This window comes from Euleptes europaea, chromosome 7, assembly GCF_029931775.1.
Source record: "Euleptes europaea isolate rEulEur1 chromosome 7, rEulEur1.hap1, whole genome shotgun sequence".
Lineage (NCBI taxonomy): Eukaryota > Metazoa > Chordata > Lepidosauria > Squamata > Sphaerodactylidae > Euleptes > Euleptes europaea.
In genome coordinates, this window is record NC_079318.1 from 77,811,092 (window position 1) to 77,829,319 (window position 18,228).

General features: G+C 42.9%; 1 protein-coding gene across 10 annotated transcripts in view; it reads left to right on the forward strand.

Annotated features, from left to right (window-relative positions):
* DTNB (dystrobrevin beta) overlaps window positions 1–18,228 on the forward strand; it is a 157,707-nt gene that overhangs the window by 1,243 nt on the left and 138,236 nt on the right. For all 10 annotated transcript variants that reach the window (XR_008933415.1, XR_008933416.1, XM_056853920.1 and 7 more), the window contains exons 2-3: window positions 11,815–11,882; window positions 14,338–14,418. Coding sequence is in view for 8 of the 10 variants with exons in the window: in XM_056853920.1 (XP_056709898.1) it covers window positions 11,816–11,882; window positions 14,338–14,418 (148 nt within the window). In the remaining 2 variants the exon portion in view is untranslated. The remainder of the gene's footprint in view (window positions 1–11,814; window positions 11,883–14,337; window positions 14,419–18,228) is intronic.

The window sequence follows — 18,228 nt, forward strand, 5'->3', positions numbered from 1 at the left end:
CGGTTGAACCCAGGGGATCAGGTTTGAAGCTGGAGGCCTTGTGAGATTATTCCCTCCACTGTCCAAAGCCTCCTGTGCACAAGTTAGGAATCCTGAGACACAGAGTGTGGGGGTTCACGGTCCAGCCAGACTCGAGTCGCATGGGTTTTCATGTTAATTAGACTGAAGGTGTTAATGAGAAATAACGAAGTCCCTTTCTTCAGAAATGAAGGAGAGATGGATTGGATCAGTGGAGATGGCTTTTATTGTTAACATAGCCTGGATGCCTTAACCATCACGTGAGAAAATGGGTCCTTTTTACGGTGGAAGAACTTATTGTCTGCATACCTACTACTTAGGAGGCTGTAGCCTCTGTAAAACGGTGCATTTGTTTTAATTTTTATGGTGGTGCTGGGAGCAGTTCATCATCAGGGTGCAGACATCAAGTCCTTAAAGTAGTACAGCAAAGCGTTGAGCCTGAGCCAAGCTCCTGGATTGTTATCTAGGTGAATCAGCACCAGTTGACAGTGGACAGCACTGAATACCCCTTCCTGCTTTGCCTTTGGGGAAAGCATTGCCTTGGACTTAATCAAGCATTGCATGCCACAAAGTTGTGACCTCTTTCTTTTTCATGGGGGGCTGCAGTTCTTGCATGGAGGGACAGTACACATGATGGCGTATTAAAGCTTTCCCATTTGGCTCTCTTTCCACTTACAATTGCCCCTGCAGCTGCTTTTCCCACCCTCCCCTACCTGTGCATGCATGTTCACATACCTAGAAGTGCATGGGGGGGGGGGTCAGCATGGGAAGCAGAAAAGCAGCCAGTATAATAAGGGTTAAATTGGCACATAATCTGCTACTGTTTCTCTGCTCAAAACTGTGGCTTCCTTAGTGTGTTTAAACACATCCATCACTACCACTCACAACTCTGTAACTTGTCTTTGCACATAAGTAGCTTTCCCCTCCATTTTCTTGAACCTTGCAACTAAGAAGGCTTTAACTGTAGTTTTTAACAACTGATTATACCAACAGGCTGTTTTGTGAATCAAGTTGGTGTGGTGAAGTCTCTGCTCATTGGCTGAATTGGTATGCTGACATGGAAGGTTTATTTGCTCTGGGGGCTAAAGAGTTTGCAGTCCAGTTTCTGTAAAGGAAAGTCTGGATAGAGTTAAGATCTTGCAGGAAAGCAGGCTGAGGGCTGGGAAGCCTCCAACCTATTGGAAAACTAAGGGAGGAAACTTAGAGGTAAGAACCTGAACAAGGAGTTCAGAGCAGGCACTGGACTGAGAAAGAGGAGCCTGAAGGAGCAGTAGGGTAGAACATGAGGCTTGTTGAAAAGAACAGTCAGCAAGGAATTAAAGCAAGAAAGACCTAATTGGTCAGCATCTCTGAAACTGTATTTCAGTGCATTTGATCAACAAGAAGAAGAAGGAGAGAAGAATAGTAGGGGGGCTGGGCTTCCAAAGATAATAGGACGAAGTGGACAGTGGCTTGAAAAGCAGGACACAACATGGAACTGGATGATCCAAGGAGAAATTATGCAAATCTTGGCATAGGGTCTAGAGAGGCTGTGCACAACTGGCACAAAGGAAATTGATTGGTATGGAGGCCTGGTGAATATAGGCCAGATCTCAGTATTCGCCTTCCCTCATTCTCAGGTCCCCTCTGTATAGAGCTTTGTGGCTCCTACTTGTTTTTTCTCTTCCATTTCCATCACCAGCTGTTGCTGAGCTACCACCTCCTCTCTTTCCAGCACTGCTCAGTGCATGAGCTGCTGCTTCTGTCCTCAATTAGCCCTTCTAGTCTGGGCTGATAGGAACAGGATGTGTGTGGTGAATGGTGGGCAGTAGCTTGTCCTTTAAGCACCAGCAAGTGCTGGGAAGGGGAAAATAATTGTGATGATGGTGGCTGCAGAGATGGGCAGATGGAGAGAGAGGAGGAGGAAACAGCAATGGGGATCTCTTCCAAGCTCAGAGGATCAGGGATTTTGCTTTTGGTGCTTTAGTTCAAAGATTGCCTCCTAAGTGCAGTTTTGACATTGGGGATTCCCCCCTCCTGCTGAGGTGGAGCCAGGGTTAGGATTTGGGGATCATCTTTGCATTGTGCTTTGGCGGTGCTAGCCTCCAAAGGTCACCATGATGTTGGAGATGAGGCCTAGCCTTCCTGGGCAGGTTCAGAGGAAGCACATATTTTTGACTCCTAGCTATGCAAAACACTGACTGGTGTGTTCATGTAAAATTCACATATGAACCTGCCATATCTTTGTAGGCTTTTAGTTAATTTACATGCTGTGGTTTGGGAGTTTGACCTTGCAGTCTTCTGTGCTTAACCCTCAAGTGTCCCAACTATAATTTGCCTTAAATCGCTCACTACAGTGTTCTTACATGGAAAGCATGTCTGCATAATAAATAATATGGAACCCCTCTGTAGAGTGTCTTGTATATCAAGTATTCACATGGGTTTTCTGTGGCCTTTACATGTAGTGTGTGCACATTTAGAAGCTGCAGGCACATGCATTGAGTGCATCTGTATGCAGCAAATCCCCCCTCATTGTCACGAGTGTTAATCTAGACATTAGTTGTGTGTAATCGTAGTTGTATGTGCCTTCTGTGTAGGAGTTTTATTTATGTAAAACTTTTCTATGCTGCCTTTCCATCTAATTCAGCATCCCCGAGGCACCAAAATTTGGCATTGTTTGAAATGGGTGTAGTCAGTGTGCTCATGTTCTTTTAGATGTTCTTTTAGATTTGCATCTGTGTTAGCAGTTAATTCAGCCTGGTGGTTCACCATAAGTAGGAAGCCAAAGTTTACTATCGCATAAAGCAACCACCACACACCTTGGGGTATGCGTGTATTGTCTCTTAAGACTGGGCTTTGACTAAACATGGAATGAGGCCTAAACTTCAGTGTATTGTCCTAGCCTTCCTGAAACACTTCTGTCATTTTCCATAAGAGTGAGTTCAGTAAAACAACTGGAAAAATAATTCTGGTCTCACAGCCAGATCCTATCCAAATTTACTTGGAAGTGTGTACATAGTCTGTTCAATTTTATTGGAAATGTCTGGTTTTATTCTTTTTTTAAAAAATTAGTCTGCAAAGTCTTATAGTCACCATCTTGTCTCTGTTGTTTGCTGTTTTCTCAAATAATTGCACTCTTCCTGTAGTGTTTGCTTCCAAACATGCATAGAGATCTAAATATTTTGCTTAATATTCCATTAAAAGTTGTTTTTTCTCCGAATACCAACAATCTCTTAGTAAAAAAAAAATCCACTGGCAGCTAGCAAATTCTGCACACTTAACTGTGCTTTATACATATATTGTGCATTGTTCATAATGCCTATACTTGATCCGTAAAACTAATATGCTGCTAGCTAGTCACTTAGTTGAAATAAAAAATGCTGCAGTCTGTTCAAAGACTTCACTAATTAAAAATCTCCACTGTTTGATATATGTATATATGAAGCTGCTTTATGCTGAGTCAGACCATTGATAGTTCCACTCCAGGGTTTAATAGTTCTCCAGCAGTTGAACCTGGGAACTTCTGCATGCAAAGCGCATATTCTACCACAGACACGTGTGTTCCTGTTTCATGAAAAAAATGTTTGCAGCACTCTGGCAATTTTACTTGTGCCCCTTTGCAGTATTCAGTAATCGAAAATGGGTTGTAGATTATCTGCTAATTCTTTCCATTATTATTTATCAAAGTCTTGAACTATTGAGCCTCTTGTACAAATTAAGCTGTGTGTCCAGATTCAGTCACTCCCTCCATATCTTTCATGTCTGCTTTGTACTCGACTTCAGAAGACTCCCCCACCCCCACTATGCCTAACAATTGTCAACAGGTTCTTTTTTGAAAAATAGCTATGAGTTCTTGTTGAAAGCTCTGTCACAGTCCTTGTTAACTTCCAGCTAGGTTCTTTTGCAAATGCCCTTGAAAACCAAAGGGCTGTCTTAAGACACCTCACTGTAATAGAGCCAATGGAACAGGGAAATGGTACTGGAGTTCTTCCAGAGGTGATCTTGATGTTAATTATGCACTTCTAAGATTTAGAGCGTGTCTAGACTGCATTCTCTGACTCTTGGCTGGTAAGTTTTGTGTTATTGTTGCATTTAGCCATCTCCTGCTAAAACAGCTGCCAAATAAAAGCTGAGACTGGATTTATGTGGCAATATTTTGTGTCAAGTTGGCTGTCACCAGTGCTACTTGATAAGAGAGTTTGATGTTTCCATAGACTATTGCTGCTTATTTCAGGAAGTGGTGTGTTCTGCACAAAATGAAATCAGACAGGGCCGAATTGCAAAAAAGAAAGGGGGAGTTATTAGACCACATACATCACTGATCCTCTTCTCTACGCTTCCCCCCCCCCAAAAAAAAATAAGGTAGAAAATATGAGGTGGAGAGAAAGCAAAAAAGAGCACAGATAAAATAACTCTGCTGATGTACAGCAAATAGAGTTAGGATTAGTTTGGGAAGTCCATTTCAATGTGTTTCAGTTGAATATTTTCTCCTCTTTTACAGTTATTCAATTTGATTTAAGCAAACATTACCATTTGTGATTCACTGGTGTGTTCCTTTAATGTGAATCAGTGTTAAATTCATAACGTGTAAGCTGGGCTCATCAGTCATGAACTGGTCAGTTGTAGGGGAATAAAAATTGTGTCGGGTTGACTCTGTAAGCTGTCCTTCAAGGGTAGAGGTACACGATACTTTCATTCTAATCACATGACTGGCTCTTTAACGTTAAAGGTTGTTTTTAAAGCCCAGAATGCAATCCAAGTAGCACAGCCCTGCTCCAGCAAGGCTGCAGATGGCACTTCCTCTATTTCAGACTTGAATGCCACTCTGGGGCAAGTCCCATGTTCAGACTCCAAGCCTCAGTCTCCATGCTAGACACAGGGTAGGCTGTTGCCCCTCTGCAGCATTAGAGCTGCAGAATTTCATAGCTGCAGAGGGAATGACTGGCTTGTGCCATGCTGAGAACTTCGGGCACTTCCTTCTCTCTTTGTAGCCTCAGCACTAGGGCTGTAAAGTGGACTCTCTGGTTCTTCATTGAAGACGGGCAGGGGAAGCAGTGGGAAGAAGAACTGGGCTGGGCAGCTGTCCTCTGAAGAATAGTTTGAAACAATCATGTGCTTGGCCTTGGAGAATGGCTTCAGCATGAGAAAGCTGGGGACATTTAGACTCTGGAAAGGTCACTGGCAGGTCTCTTCATAAGTCTGATGAGAAGCATTGTGCTGAGCTCCACACTGGCTGGGTCAGGAAAAGGAGTGGGAATAAATGGTCTGTTTCATCATGGTAAAAGGTTAACAGTGGGTTGTCCTGAGGCTGTATTGCGTGTACTGGAACAAACCCAACAGCAAATCTTATGGGAAAAGTTAAAGCTGTTATATATTTGCCATACATCTTTGGTAATCTTTGAAAGATCTTACATATAACCAGTCGTTTCATAACTGGAAGACTGTGTCCCTCTCCATGTCCTCTGTGATGGTGTTCTTTAACCCATGGGTGCATTGTGAACTCTTACAGAGCCAACAATATTTTTTTTTGCTAATTTTTGGAAGGACTTGCTCCCAGCATGCATGCATAGAGAGCCAGACACCACACAATGAGATGATCGCTGCAATAGTGAGATGAGGACCCTCAGCTGTGTGGAAGATTTACTCCAAGGCTCTGACCATTGGCTTGTTCCTCATTGCAGTACATCTCCTGTTACCCAGCTTGGGTTTCTCCTCCACCGCTCTCTTGGTCTGCTCTCCATAGTTCTGGCATTGCCACTGGTGAGATTGTAATTCTGGCTCTTCCTCTTCCTGTGACTGATTTCACATACTGGCAGCTCAGTGAGTCCCATGCTGCTGCCTTAGGGGTTAAGGGTAGGTCCTTGGACTGAAAAGCTTGAATATCACTGCTCTGTCCTTGCAGGAGCAATGCGGCAGGGCTCTGGTTATTGGTTACAACAGCTGATGGGTAGCTTCTAAGTTAAGGCACAACTTGTGGACCATGCCCAGGGTTTAGCAAGTTCCATTCTTGGGTCTGCTTCCTAGTCCACCGATCTACTGGTTGGGCTGCTGCAATGTAACTGCTGAGGGCAATGTGTATTTTGTGTATTTTGTGTTAGTCACAAAATGCTGGGAGACGATGCAGCTATTCTGAAGAAGGCTGGACAAAATCTCTCACAGAGCTTAGAGATGAGAACCATGCCAAACAATATGAAGAGTCAGGATTACCCTCTCCCTAACTCCTAATGTATCAGGGAGCTTGCCTGGTGATCCTCTTGTGGGAGGAAGCACCATAGCACAGTTGCTGCACTGGAAAACTTCTTGTTCCTTGACTTCTTCCTTTCTGCAAGGCCTAGATACAGGGAGGAGAAAGAGGGAATGTGTGTGAGCAGAGTGTGTGGAGAATTGAGGGAGGGAAGAAATTGCCCTCTGATAACTGGAAAATGAGCCATGCATTTCACTCTAGCAGCTCAGTTTTGATCTTTGCTGCTGTTTTCTAGGACCCAGACTCAGGCAATTAGAGGATTCAGCGCAGTGTGCAGCTGCCTCCATTTAGTTTGCTGCAGAATTGATTTAAGTGGAATTTTCCTTTCATACCTGTCTCAGCATGTAGCTCTGTTTCCCTATACCCAGCAATTGTCTGCATTGCTACTTCGGGGGTTTCAATTGCTAGAATGGAGGAAGATAAATTCTGTTACTTTCAATGGGATTGCAATGCAGTTCTGCTTTAACAGAGGGTGGGAGTAACCTGCTACTATTGATTTGCAATCTGCATTTGTTTCAGTAGGTGTAGGGCAAGAGTAGGACACAAATCATACTGAAAGAAATGGTGGCTGTGTAGCAAATGCTAGAGGGAGAATTGCACCTAGTGCCTGAATAACCAGGAAAACATCCAGTGACATTTCGCAAAGTGTGCTTAGATAGATGCATTTAATGTCTCTGCCTACCCTCTGCTGAATTTTTCCAGTTGTGTCCCATGGTTCTTGAATAATTCCGATTATTGCTCGTTTAAAACAGTGACATCTGTTCAGTTTTTTCCCTTGTTCTATGTCCTGCTCTTCTGCTGAGGAGTTCAGGGGAACATACACTGTTCTCCCCTCTGTTTTATCCTGGTAGCAGCCTTGTGAGGTACATTAGGGTGAGAGTGATTGGCCCAAGGTCACCAAAAGAGCTTCATGGCTGAGTTGGGATTTGAATTCAGGTCCTCCAGATCCTATTCCAGCATCTTTTATACTACACTGGCTCCCTTGTTGAACTGTATTGTGTGACTATTCCATAAGCACTTAAGTAATCATGGCATAAATGCGTGGTGCTCTACAAGCCATTCCATCCAGACTAAGCTGTGCTTTCCCAACCAGTTTAGCTTCCCTGCTTTCTTCCAGTGCAGGACTTGTGTCACATCACTGACACTAGTTTTTCACCAATTTGGTTCCCATTGTGAGAGGAAAGCAGGTCATGCGCATTTTAAATATACTAAATTTAAGTAAACAGTTTCACATTGCACAAGCTCTTTGATTTGATTTGGCTATATTTTATTTTAATCCTTGGTGCCCTAGGAATTTATGTGCTGTTCTGCAAGTTGAAGTAATTGTTTCCCCTTGAAAGGGAAATGTTGCTCAGGGCTCCAGTTCTGGGGCAGAGAAGACTGGTAAAATTATACAACATATAAAAGGTAAACCACCAGTGTGAGACACTTATTGCTTCTAAATTGCTACAAAGTACTTCACAAAACTACTATCATTGCTTGCCAATTTGAAGTGAAGTGTACAACTCCTTTCTTGCCTGGATCATGTTGCTGATGGGAGTATAATATAACAACCTTTTTTGCACGATTCTGCAAAATCTCCAACAAAAATGTAGCTGCAGAAATGTGGGTGGTGGACTACAATTGAAAACATGAAGGTTTTTCAGTGGTAGAGTGGGAAAAGAGGGCACAAGGATATCAGAGGCTCTGGAACCTAGGTGGGCTTAGCAACTCTCTCTTGTCAAACAGTTGAAAGCTCTAACGGGGACATGGTCTGAAGTGAATCCAAAACTCCCTAAAAAGAGCATCCTACCTACCTGGACCATTTTTTAAAATGGCTTTCTTGCAGCCTTCTGTCTCAGGAGAAGTTAGCCGCAACCTGTTCTAAGACCAAAGAAGAGTAACTCTCAAGTTGCAGAAGCAACATCAATGATTGACTTGCAGTGAATAGCGGCCATGGTCGGATGAATTTCTCCCTTTGTTCATGGCAAAGTGGTGTTGCAGTTACTTGATCAAATGCCTGACATCATTGTGCATAAAAAAAGCAAAATGAGAAGGCAGGATAAGTGTTCTGGGTCATGTTGCTTTACTTTTTTGTTATTGTGCAACTTTGCAGAGATCTAGCAAGGTCTCCAGAGCAACAGCATATGCAAACGTAGCCTAAAAGTGGAATATCAAGTTAATCACCATGAACTGTAATTGGAATAAGAGAGGCTTGCCTTTGTGTGTACTTGTGGGAAGAAAATTATAATGTAGTAGTTTTACGAAATTGGCTCTCGTGTCAACTATGCTCTGTTTGCAGCCTACAAGTTTTATAGGAGAATAGAGAGTGAACTGCATACTTGGAGCAGTTGGCATATTTTGAAATGCCTCCCTTCTGAATTTGGTCACGCAGTAGATAAGAACTCAGTAACCTCAGAAGGTGTAATTATGATTCCACATCCTACCCTATCAGCGTAAATCTTTCGGTGCTAAAAAAATATCTGCGACGTGGATCAGCTGTTCCTTTACATGCTTCCAGAATAAAGCAGGAGCATTGTTTTGCACGTAAAATTCAAGCTTAGTACTAGAAGTTCAACATACTGTAGCCACTTGGATGTGAGAGATGTGAGTTACAGCCCATAATAATCTTTTAAGGGCTTGAAAACTAAACTCTGGGGCAGAAATTAGCTTCAAAACTGATCCCTTGTAAACTCCAAACTTCATGTGTCATAGTAGACATGTAGCTCAGTGGTGGGATAGGATGGCTCCCAAACACTATTCCGTCAGAATGTGTATTTGTGGGTTTTGATAGGATGGATATTTGGCAATCCATTGTAATAGTAGCGACTTTTTCCAGTGCAGAAGCCAATTTAGGTGAGGATACAGTGTCTTGGCTTCATTGGAAACAAAGAACTTAGCTGGTCCAAGGAAACCAGCATTATATATTGCTATACATCTATTTTTTTAATTCCATGCACCCCAAATCAGAAACTCTGCTTGGGTAATGACTCACACAAAAAATAAAAAATAAAGAAAGAATACTCAGTTATCAAACTCCTGCTGCATCATGCATTAACATATCCCCCATGCAAGTTTTCATAGAACATCTTTCCAGTTACTCTGTGAAATGCAAGAGGTTTCTTCCTGAGTCAGGCAGGTCCAGAAGATGCCATCTCTACATTGAAGAAATCTTATATTGCCATGCTTCTCCTATGGTGAAGAAGGAGACCCTGATTCACTGGAGAGATCCCATCCTTGTAATGGTCTCCCTTCTATGTTCAACTTGAGCTGGTTAAGTTTGATATGGTGCACCATCAATTGTCTCTGGGAGGCAACAGCAAACTGTTCTTCTGACAAGCTCCCTTTAACCCAGCCCTGTGTGGAAGAGAGCTGCCACAACCTGCGCTTGGTGAAGGTTCAGACAGAAAATGTGGAGCCCTTTGCTCTTATAGTCTGGTGCTGTGGATGGGTGAACACCTACTTAAAGAGTATGAAGTCTGCTACTGATACTCTCATGTGGCAGATAAAATTGGACAGTTTGTCACATGTGAACCTGGCCAGGAAGCTACTATCAAACGTAGGCCTTGTGAGTTGGGCTCAGATAATTGGCATAGTGCACTTTAACTATTACACGCTGTCTTTATGTACCGGTCCCCCGGAATGGATTTTACTTGTTAATTATAAAGCAGTTATCTCCTGTAAGTGAGAGGACCACACATTTCAAGTCAATTGATGCTTTTAACTTTAAGGGGACAAGGAATGCACACGTGTAAAATGTTAAGTAGCTGTGAGCTCAAATCCTAAAATTAATGCAAATCTCATGTTATGATAAGCTTTGGGATTGAGAGGCAAAAATGGCTCTCTGTCTTCCTGTACCCCCATTACCATACTTCCTTTGAAAACTGACCACAAAATAGGCCGTTACCTACAGCTGATGAGCTCCAAGAAGAGCGAAACCTGTTAAAATAGGTCCTGTAGTATTGGCCTAAGGAATTTATGTGGCACATCCACTTTCCTCTTTTATGATATTTCTGAAATAAACAAAACATGTAAACAATAAGATCAATTTGAGGTTATCTATGTTTTGTCTGAGCTTATCCAGTGAGGAGGGGGAAGTATTTGAATTTTAGTGACTTCTGAGGAAGCCTTTTCTCTTCTTCTGTGCCATATCTTCTGTATTAGAGTGAAAGGTAATGTCACCATCTGCTCTTAGACCTGAAATGGAATGAAGAAAGAATTTAATTTTATATTATATATAAAAGTGTGTGTATGTATACATAAAATTTTAAAAAATTATCACCCCCTATATCGCTTTTAGCCCATGAAAAGAACTGTGGTCTACAAATATAGTCTGTGGTCTACAACTACATCCTGATTCAAAGTATGTGGTTGTTCCTCAAAAGCCAATTGACATAAAGCGAATATGACTTTTTAGCTGTATCTGAGGAGCATCCTGTAGTTCCAGTAACCTTGCTAATTGCCCTCCCTTAAATATGTGGTTTACTAGTAAACTCAGGGAGGGGAAGAAGGGGAAAGACATGGCATATGTTCATAGCCAAAAAAGTTCAATGGTGCTCCTGCCATGAAAACAGGAATTGCATGACTGGGGGTGGGTGGGGCGGGCTGTTGGCTATAGCCATCACCTCTTTTCCCCTGACAGCTTATGTCCCCCTTTAGCAGCATAGGAGGAAGCTTGCTTTTTTAAAAAAAACAAAAACCTTTAGTACAGCAGTATAGAGACTGCTTTTCCAGAAGTTTTAGTGGTGGTTTCTGACAGCTAACATGGCAGTGGCTTTTTTCAGTGCCTGTCCCGGCATCTGTGGAACAGCAACCCAGAAAAAGGTCAGGGGATTCTGCCTTCCTGTCTTTCCAGTGAGGCTGTGTGACAAGAGTCATTCCGAAGAGCTTTTGGGGCAGCCTGAGCAACAGAGGGAATATCTCCTAGTGGAGCATTAGTTGTTTCTAGGTTGCTTCTTAACATGGATTTAATGCATTGTATATCTGTTTCAATGTCTACTTTTACCCAGTTCTTTTCATATTGTTACCTGCCTTGGGACTTGAGGTTCTCAAGAGAAAGGCAGGTATATAAATATTTTAAATAAACAGCAACATCAATATTATGCAGTCCCCAACACTGGAAGTAGAGTGGCTTGCAAATGCAAGCTGGGAGGAACTTCGGAGGGGCTCACAGGGCTTTAGTCATTTCATTCATTACAGTCTCATTTGCAGGATATTACTACTCTTCTTTTCTCCCCTCCCCACACCTGTACCTGGATCTATAAAAAAACAAAGGAGTGGCAATTTATTTAAACTGCTGTCATCTGCTTTCTGCTCAACATACTCCAGTTGTCAAACTATCAATACTATCTTCATAGTTCATGTTTGCTTAGTGGTTTTGTATTAGCTATTTCCTGTGAGACTTGTAATAGCTATTTCCTGTGGTCTGATCCAGCAGGGCCTTCTTATGAGACCTGTGGTCTGATCCAGCAGGGCCTTCTTATGTTCTTATGAGACTTGCTGGAACAGACTAAAAGCAGAACTACTTGGTGCATAAATATGATTTTTTTGTTAGAGGATAACATGGAGCTGAAACCCTAACTTTGTATCTTTAGGATGATTGAGGAGAGTGGAAAAAGGAGGAGGACAATGGCAGAGAAGAGACAGCTGTTCATGGAAATGAGTAAGTGGGCGCTGTTAAGCTTACAGCTTTACAAAAGAATGTACTATAGCCTTTCAAAAAAGAATGTTACCAGATCTTGTTTCTCCCAGGAGATGATGAACATCATAAGATAAAAACACCAGGGGTTGAAATCTCTTAAAATAAAACTTCAAGTTCTCACGTTTTCTCCAGCACTGACCTCCTTTCACGTTTTTCCTTGTTCATGTGGTATTCCCTCCAACTGATGAGACCCTTTGGTAGAGGTACTTTAATTCAGATGTGAATGGCTGCTCTGGTGCTGCTTTTGTGGGCTCAGTCTCCTGTCCCATCTACCAGTGCTCAGAGTGGCCGCTTCTGTCCTGGCCAATTATCCTGCTTAGCTCCTTCAGGCACTGGCTTGCAAGGAGGTTGTGGTTCAGTGGCAGAGTACCCACTTTGCATGCAGAAGTCCCAGGATCAATCTGGGTGTAGCGTGGTGTAGTGGTTAAGAATGGTGGTTTGGAGTGGTGGACTCTGATCTGGAGAACTGGGTTTGATTCCCCACTCCTCCACATGAGCAGTGGAGGCTAATCTGGTGAACTAGATTTGTTTCCCCATTCCTACACATGAAGCCAGCTTGGGCTAGTGACAGCTCTTAAAGTTCTTTCAGCCAGTGTCTGTTGTGGGGAAGGGATTCTTCTTCTTCTGTCGCATTTCCAGTCAAAGGTTCTCAGCAGAAGCTGGGAGAGCTCTTTCTTTGCCTGAGGACCTGGAGAGCTGCTGCCAATTGGAGGCAGCAATACAGAGTCTGGTGGACCAAGAGTTTGATCCAGAATAAGTAGCTTCATATGTTTATTAATTTAGTCCCCCTTTTTTCTTGGACTATTTGGGAATATGCCTGCTGGAGATATATAGCGAGCAGCAAAGAAGGAGGTTGGGGCAATGCCAGTGGAAAGAGTAAAGGCAGAGAGTTGGAGTTGGGTAGAGAGGAGGGGAGGGATTCCTTGCAACGTTTTAGTGTTCTTAAATATTGATAACCTGTGGAAATAGGAGGTCCATGTAAGGTTGCTTATTCAGTACATTTTTATCCCACTCTCCTTCAGAGGAGCTTAGGGTGATGTGCATTGTTTTCCCCTCCTCCATTTTATCCTTGCAACAATCCTGTGAGGTAAATTAGGTTGAGAGAGTGACTGGCCCAAGGGCATCCCAGTAAGCTTCGTATTCAGAGTGAGGATTTGAATCTGGCTCTCCTAATCTGACATGCTGACTGCTATACCACATTGGCTCTCTAAGTTACCTTGTCCAACCCTCTGCTCTTGGGCAGGGTGCCCTGCAAGTAAAAAGGTAAAGGTGGTCCCATGTGCAAGCACCGGGTCAATACTGACCCATGAGGTGACGTCACATCCCGACGTTTACTAGACAGACTATGTTTACGAGGTGGCTTGCCAATTCCTTCCTCAGCCATCTACAACTTGCCCCTAGCAAGCTGGTTACTCATTTTACTGACCTTGGAAGGATGGACGGCTGAGTCAGCCTTGAGCCAGTTACTTGAACCCAACTTCCGTCGGGATCAAATTCAGGTTGTGAGCAGAGCTTTGACTGCAGTACTGCAGCTTAGCACTCTGCACTACGGGGCTCCTAAGTTCTCCTGTAAGTGCCTGCATTCAATTTGAAATGTAATTCAGCCCTTAACTGTCTTAGTGTTTTTTAAAGCACCATCAGCATACCTGTCATTATATTAATCCTGATTTTAAAACAAGCCTTAACCTGAGAAAAGTGGGGGATATCTGCCTGGGCCGTAAATTCAAGTTTAACTGCTTTCCTTGCATAAATGTTAATGTGTTAAGAAGTTGGCAGCAAAAAAATCTTCTTGAGTCTGGATTTCAGTACTGCCAGGAGACTTTTGACAGCAGCTTTCTTGCACATTTTGAAACCTTTAGGTAGGACTGGCTAGGAGAATCTTGCCTGTCTTTAGTTGCCGCATACCTGCAGAAAACCTCATAATGCAGAGAAATATAATAAAACCCTCTGGTTGGCTGATTTCTAATGAATCAAGTTCAGCAATTCAAACTAAGTTATATGGGGGAAAGGAGTGAAAATGAAGGAGAAATTGTCTCTTCCCTTTGCTCTCAGCTGAAAGTCACAAGTAAATATCATAGCTTTAAGTAGAGGAAAGCAGAGGCCTAATTCTCACTGATGTGATAAAGCTGAGTTGGGACCACATCATTTCTGACCAATGCTGTGTGAAGGAATCTTTGTACAGAAGGAATGCTTCTCCGTACAGAAATAATTCCCTCCACATAGCAGCTGGCCTGCTGGGGAGAAGGCTAGGCTGGAACTGGTCCTTGGCCTGTCATTTTTTCTGTATGAAAAGTTGTGTTTTATGTGGAGAAATTCCATCATAATCCCTCACCTAAGTATAAAGCCTTTTTCCACAATAAAACTGTTAGAAAAAATGGGAATGTATTGTTAAGATCACTTTTTTCCTGGCTTATAGGGGCCCAGAATTTTGATGTCATCCGACTGTCAACATATCGGACTGCCTGTAAACTGAGATTTGTGCAAAAAAGGTGTAATCGTAAGTAAGAAACTACTGTTCCGCAAGCAGTTTGGAAAATGCCCGTGTCATAGCTATTTACCATGTGGACCCCTCTGATTCACACTGGTTTGGTTCACTGTGAGAATAACTTGGGAAAATGTGGATATAGTCTTGAAGTGAAAGTACAAAATTAGGAATATTTTTATCTGTTTTGCTAATTGTTCCATCCTAAGCACTGTTGTGTACTCTGGGAAGTGTGGAAGCCCCCCTGAGGCTAAGAGGGGGCATTGTGGAGAACTTGGGGCCACCTTGACCCAATCTTGAGCCTTTCCTGCCATCTTCAAATTCGGATGTGCTGCCACCACCTTTGGAACCCATTCTGATTTAGGCAAGAGGAGCCTCCACACTTTTTGTGCGGAGAGGGACAGAAGACATTTCTTTGGACAAGGTAAATAGAACCTTCCAGTAACCTCTGAATGGTCTGACTGCCCTCTATACCTCTCAAAAGTCAAGAACTGAGGTGGGGGGGGGGAGATTTCTGTAGTACAGATTCACCAATCAGAGCATCGGGTAAAGATGTTCAAAGGCAGACCAGTTGAACCTCCCTTGCCTGTGCTTCTAGAAAATCACAGTAGGTTCGAAGCTTTCTGAATACTCTCACAACGATGTGAATCAGCAACTCTTTCTAGCAGAGGCCACTGACGGTAGAAACAGTTAATAATTTTCTATGGGAAACTTTCCATCATGGAGCAAAGGGGAGCTGAGGGGAAATAGTTTGTTCAGTCAGCTCCTTGGAGACTGAAGTATGTTTCTAGCTCTGAAGTTACAATGGCCCACAGGAGAAGACAGTGAGAAATGCATCTTATAGAGATGAGGGAGAAAAAACTGGTGTCTGGCAGTGCATGAGTAGTTAACAGAACAAAAGGGTAATATGTATAAATAGGTATAAAGCTTTCCTGCCGTTAAGGGAAAGATTCCATTTATTTATCTCCTGGTGCTGGCTGTCGGGAACATGCAATTGAGACTTCACGAAGGACGTTTAAACTCTAAAACAACAATTTAATACAATTGGCTATTGAAGAAGTCTTATAGCTAGGAAGGTGCTTTTCACGCCTGGAATGCAACAGCTCACAGTGACCTTAACAGTGTGCTCTATATGGATCATGAACTTTGCATCAATAGTCAAAACAAGTTGTGCAGTGCCTTCCCACACTTTGCTCATTGTTTGCTAGACTTTTACGCTGTTCCCTGCCATTGTTCTTCAGGTGACTTACACCATTAAACATCCAATAAAAACATAATTAACATACAGCCCCCCCAGCATAAAATTCCAACCGAGAGAACCAAATAACAGCAGCAATAAAATCCACAGGAGTATAAAAACGAAAGTGAGAATAGCAGAAGGAAAGGGCATTAACAGCCAAACAGGATTAAACATCATCAAAACCCTGGGAAAACTAAAGTCGCCTGTTACTTGTTTTGAATGCTGTGTTGAACATTACAGGATCTAATGATGCAGCTGTACATCTACTCTGGTGGCTCATGTAAATTCCTTGAACGTCTCCATTTCTCACAGACTTCCACTGCCAAAACTGCCCAATGCAGTGCTCTGGAAGGGAGCTGAATGCTGTAAATGCCACCATCATGGGAGTGGTAGCCCTTAAAGATGGCAACTTTGCCCCCTTCACTTGCTGTTTTGATCAAGTATCTGTGGACTGTTAGTCAAATATCAGTTCACTTGATCCAGGCAACCAGAGAAAAGCAAGGACTTCTATTTTCTCTGTTAATTATTTTTTTCCTTTTGGGAGAAGGAGCACTTTAATGGACTCTTTCGGTGAGGCTGTGAAGCAAATCCAGGTTCTCCCTCTGTACAGAAGGTCCCAGGTTCAATTTCTGATCTGTAATTAAAAGATCACAGGTGTTGGGGAAGATGTTTCTCTGCTTGAGACCCTGGAGAGCCACTGATGGTCGTCGTAAGTCGACAGTATTAAGCTACATCAACTAGTGGTTTGACGTGGTGCAAGGCAACATTATATGCAAGTGTTCTCTGTCTCTCAAAGCTCATTGAGGCAGGCCTTCTGTGCAGAGTGATATTTGTATCCAAAACAAAGCAGCGCAGTTATGGATTCCATATTATTTTGCAGAGGGAAAATAAATGTATTTAGCTGTATTTCAGCAGCATCAGTCCATGCAGAGTATCCACACGTTTTGTTATAGGGGAATAAGAGCTTGCCATTCCTGCCAAGAGCGGTGGGAGTGGTGGGGGTGGCAGAGGAACAAGGAACCTGGTGTGTTCCTTCTGCACAAAGGTCTTACCATCTTGGCTGTTCCTCCTCCCCTTAATTTCCATCCGACCTCAGCTTGGCATATGTTCCAGTGAGTAGTTGCGCTTATTGATGGGGGGGGGGGGAAGCGAACAAAGTGGGGAAAGACTGGGGCAGGGGGCAGGAGATGGCATACTGAGGTGAGTGCACGAGGGAGCAGGCTCCAGTTCACCTTCTGTTCCTACTGCTGGAGAATCCACAAGGAAGGTGCAAGACTGTTCTCTTCAGATTCTTCTTGGTTTTCTGAGCCACCCCTTTGGTTGCTCCTCATTTGCAGAACCTTCATTCAATACACAAGTTGTGCTGAGATTCTGGGAAACAGTAACAAGGGGCATCATTTAAGTGTATTGGAGAGGCTCCAACCATCCTCCAAGGAGCCTTCCTCCTGCCCTAAGGAGCTTTCCTCCAGTTTACATGGCTGTTTTGTGGGAGAAAGGCTTTGGACTTTGCTTGGTGGGTTGGTAAGATAGGGGTAGGATCCACCCCACTGCATATGATTTGCAGCGGGCTGATGTTTTGTAAGTCAGGAGAATTTGCTCCACTAGGTTAGATGGCTAGGTTAGATGAGACATGCATGCTGCATTCTTTACATGATGATGTGCACCCTGCTCAAATTAATCTCCTATGATAGGAGATTAAAATGTAGTCCTGTGCATGCGTGTGTGTTACAAAGTATATGACAGTGAATAGGAATGTTTGAGATGGAGGAGAAATTCTTCAAGGGGGCAGGTCTGCATAAAAGCAGAGGCTAATGTGAAACAAAATCAAACGACTCCAGTGGCACTGTAGAGTTTCAACATAAGCTTTCATGAGTCAGAACTCATCTTGTCAGATGCAGAGTATCCACCCAAGCAGCTAAATTTATACTTAGAGTTCAAGCAACAGAAGAAAAATAGGAAATGGGGAGTTCTGTATTGGTGCTGTATTGGTTACAGTGTCAGACCTGGACTTGGGAGACCCAGGATTGGATGTCCACTCTGCCATGGAAGCTCACTTCTTCACCTTCTCTTAGCATAACCTACAATAGAAGAGAGGAGAACAAAGGAGGCTGCTTTGGGGTCCCACTGGGGAGAAAGGCTGGGTATCAGCGAAATAAATAAAGGCATACACTTGGGACAAAGGGGACATGTGACTTATAAAGTGAAGTCAAGACACAGGGAAAGCTTGGTGTGCGTTGGATGCACAAGAACTGGATTATATGGCACACAACAAGTTTGTGTAACTTATTTTAAAAAGACAGAAAAAGCATGTAGAATGTGGTAGGCTGGCAAAGAGAAGGAAGTATCCGTTACAAAACCAGGGCAGTGGGGTATAGGTCAAGTGAAGGTATGTGCATATGAATATATATAAATTTTATTATTATTATTTATTTTATTGGATTTGTATCCTGCCCTATCCCAGCCTCAGCTGGGCTCAGGACGGCTCACATCATGTCACATCGTTCAAGTTATCTCAATTAAAATACCATACATAAAATACAAAAAAAGCTATACAATAAAATCTATAATATCATAAGATTTAACAG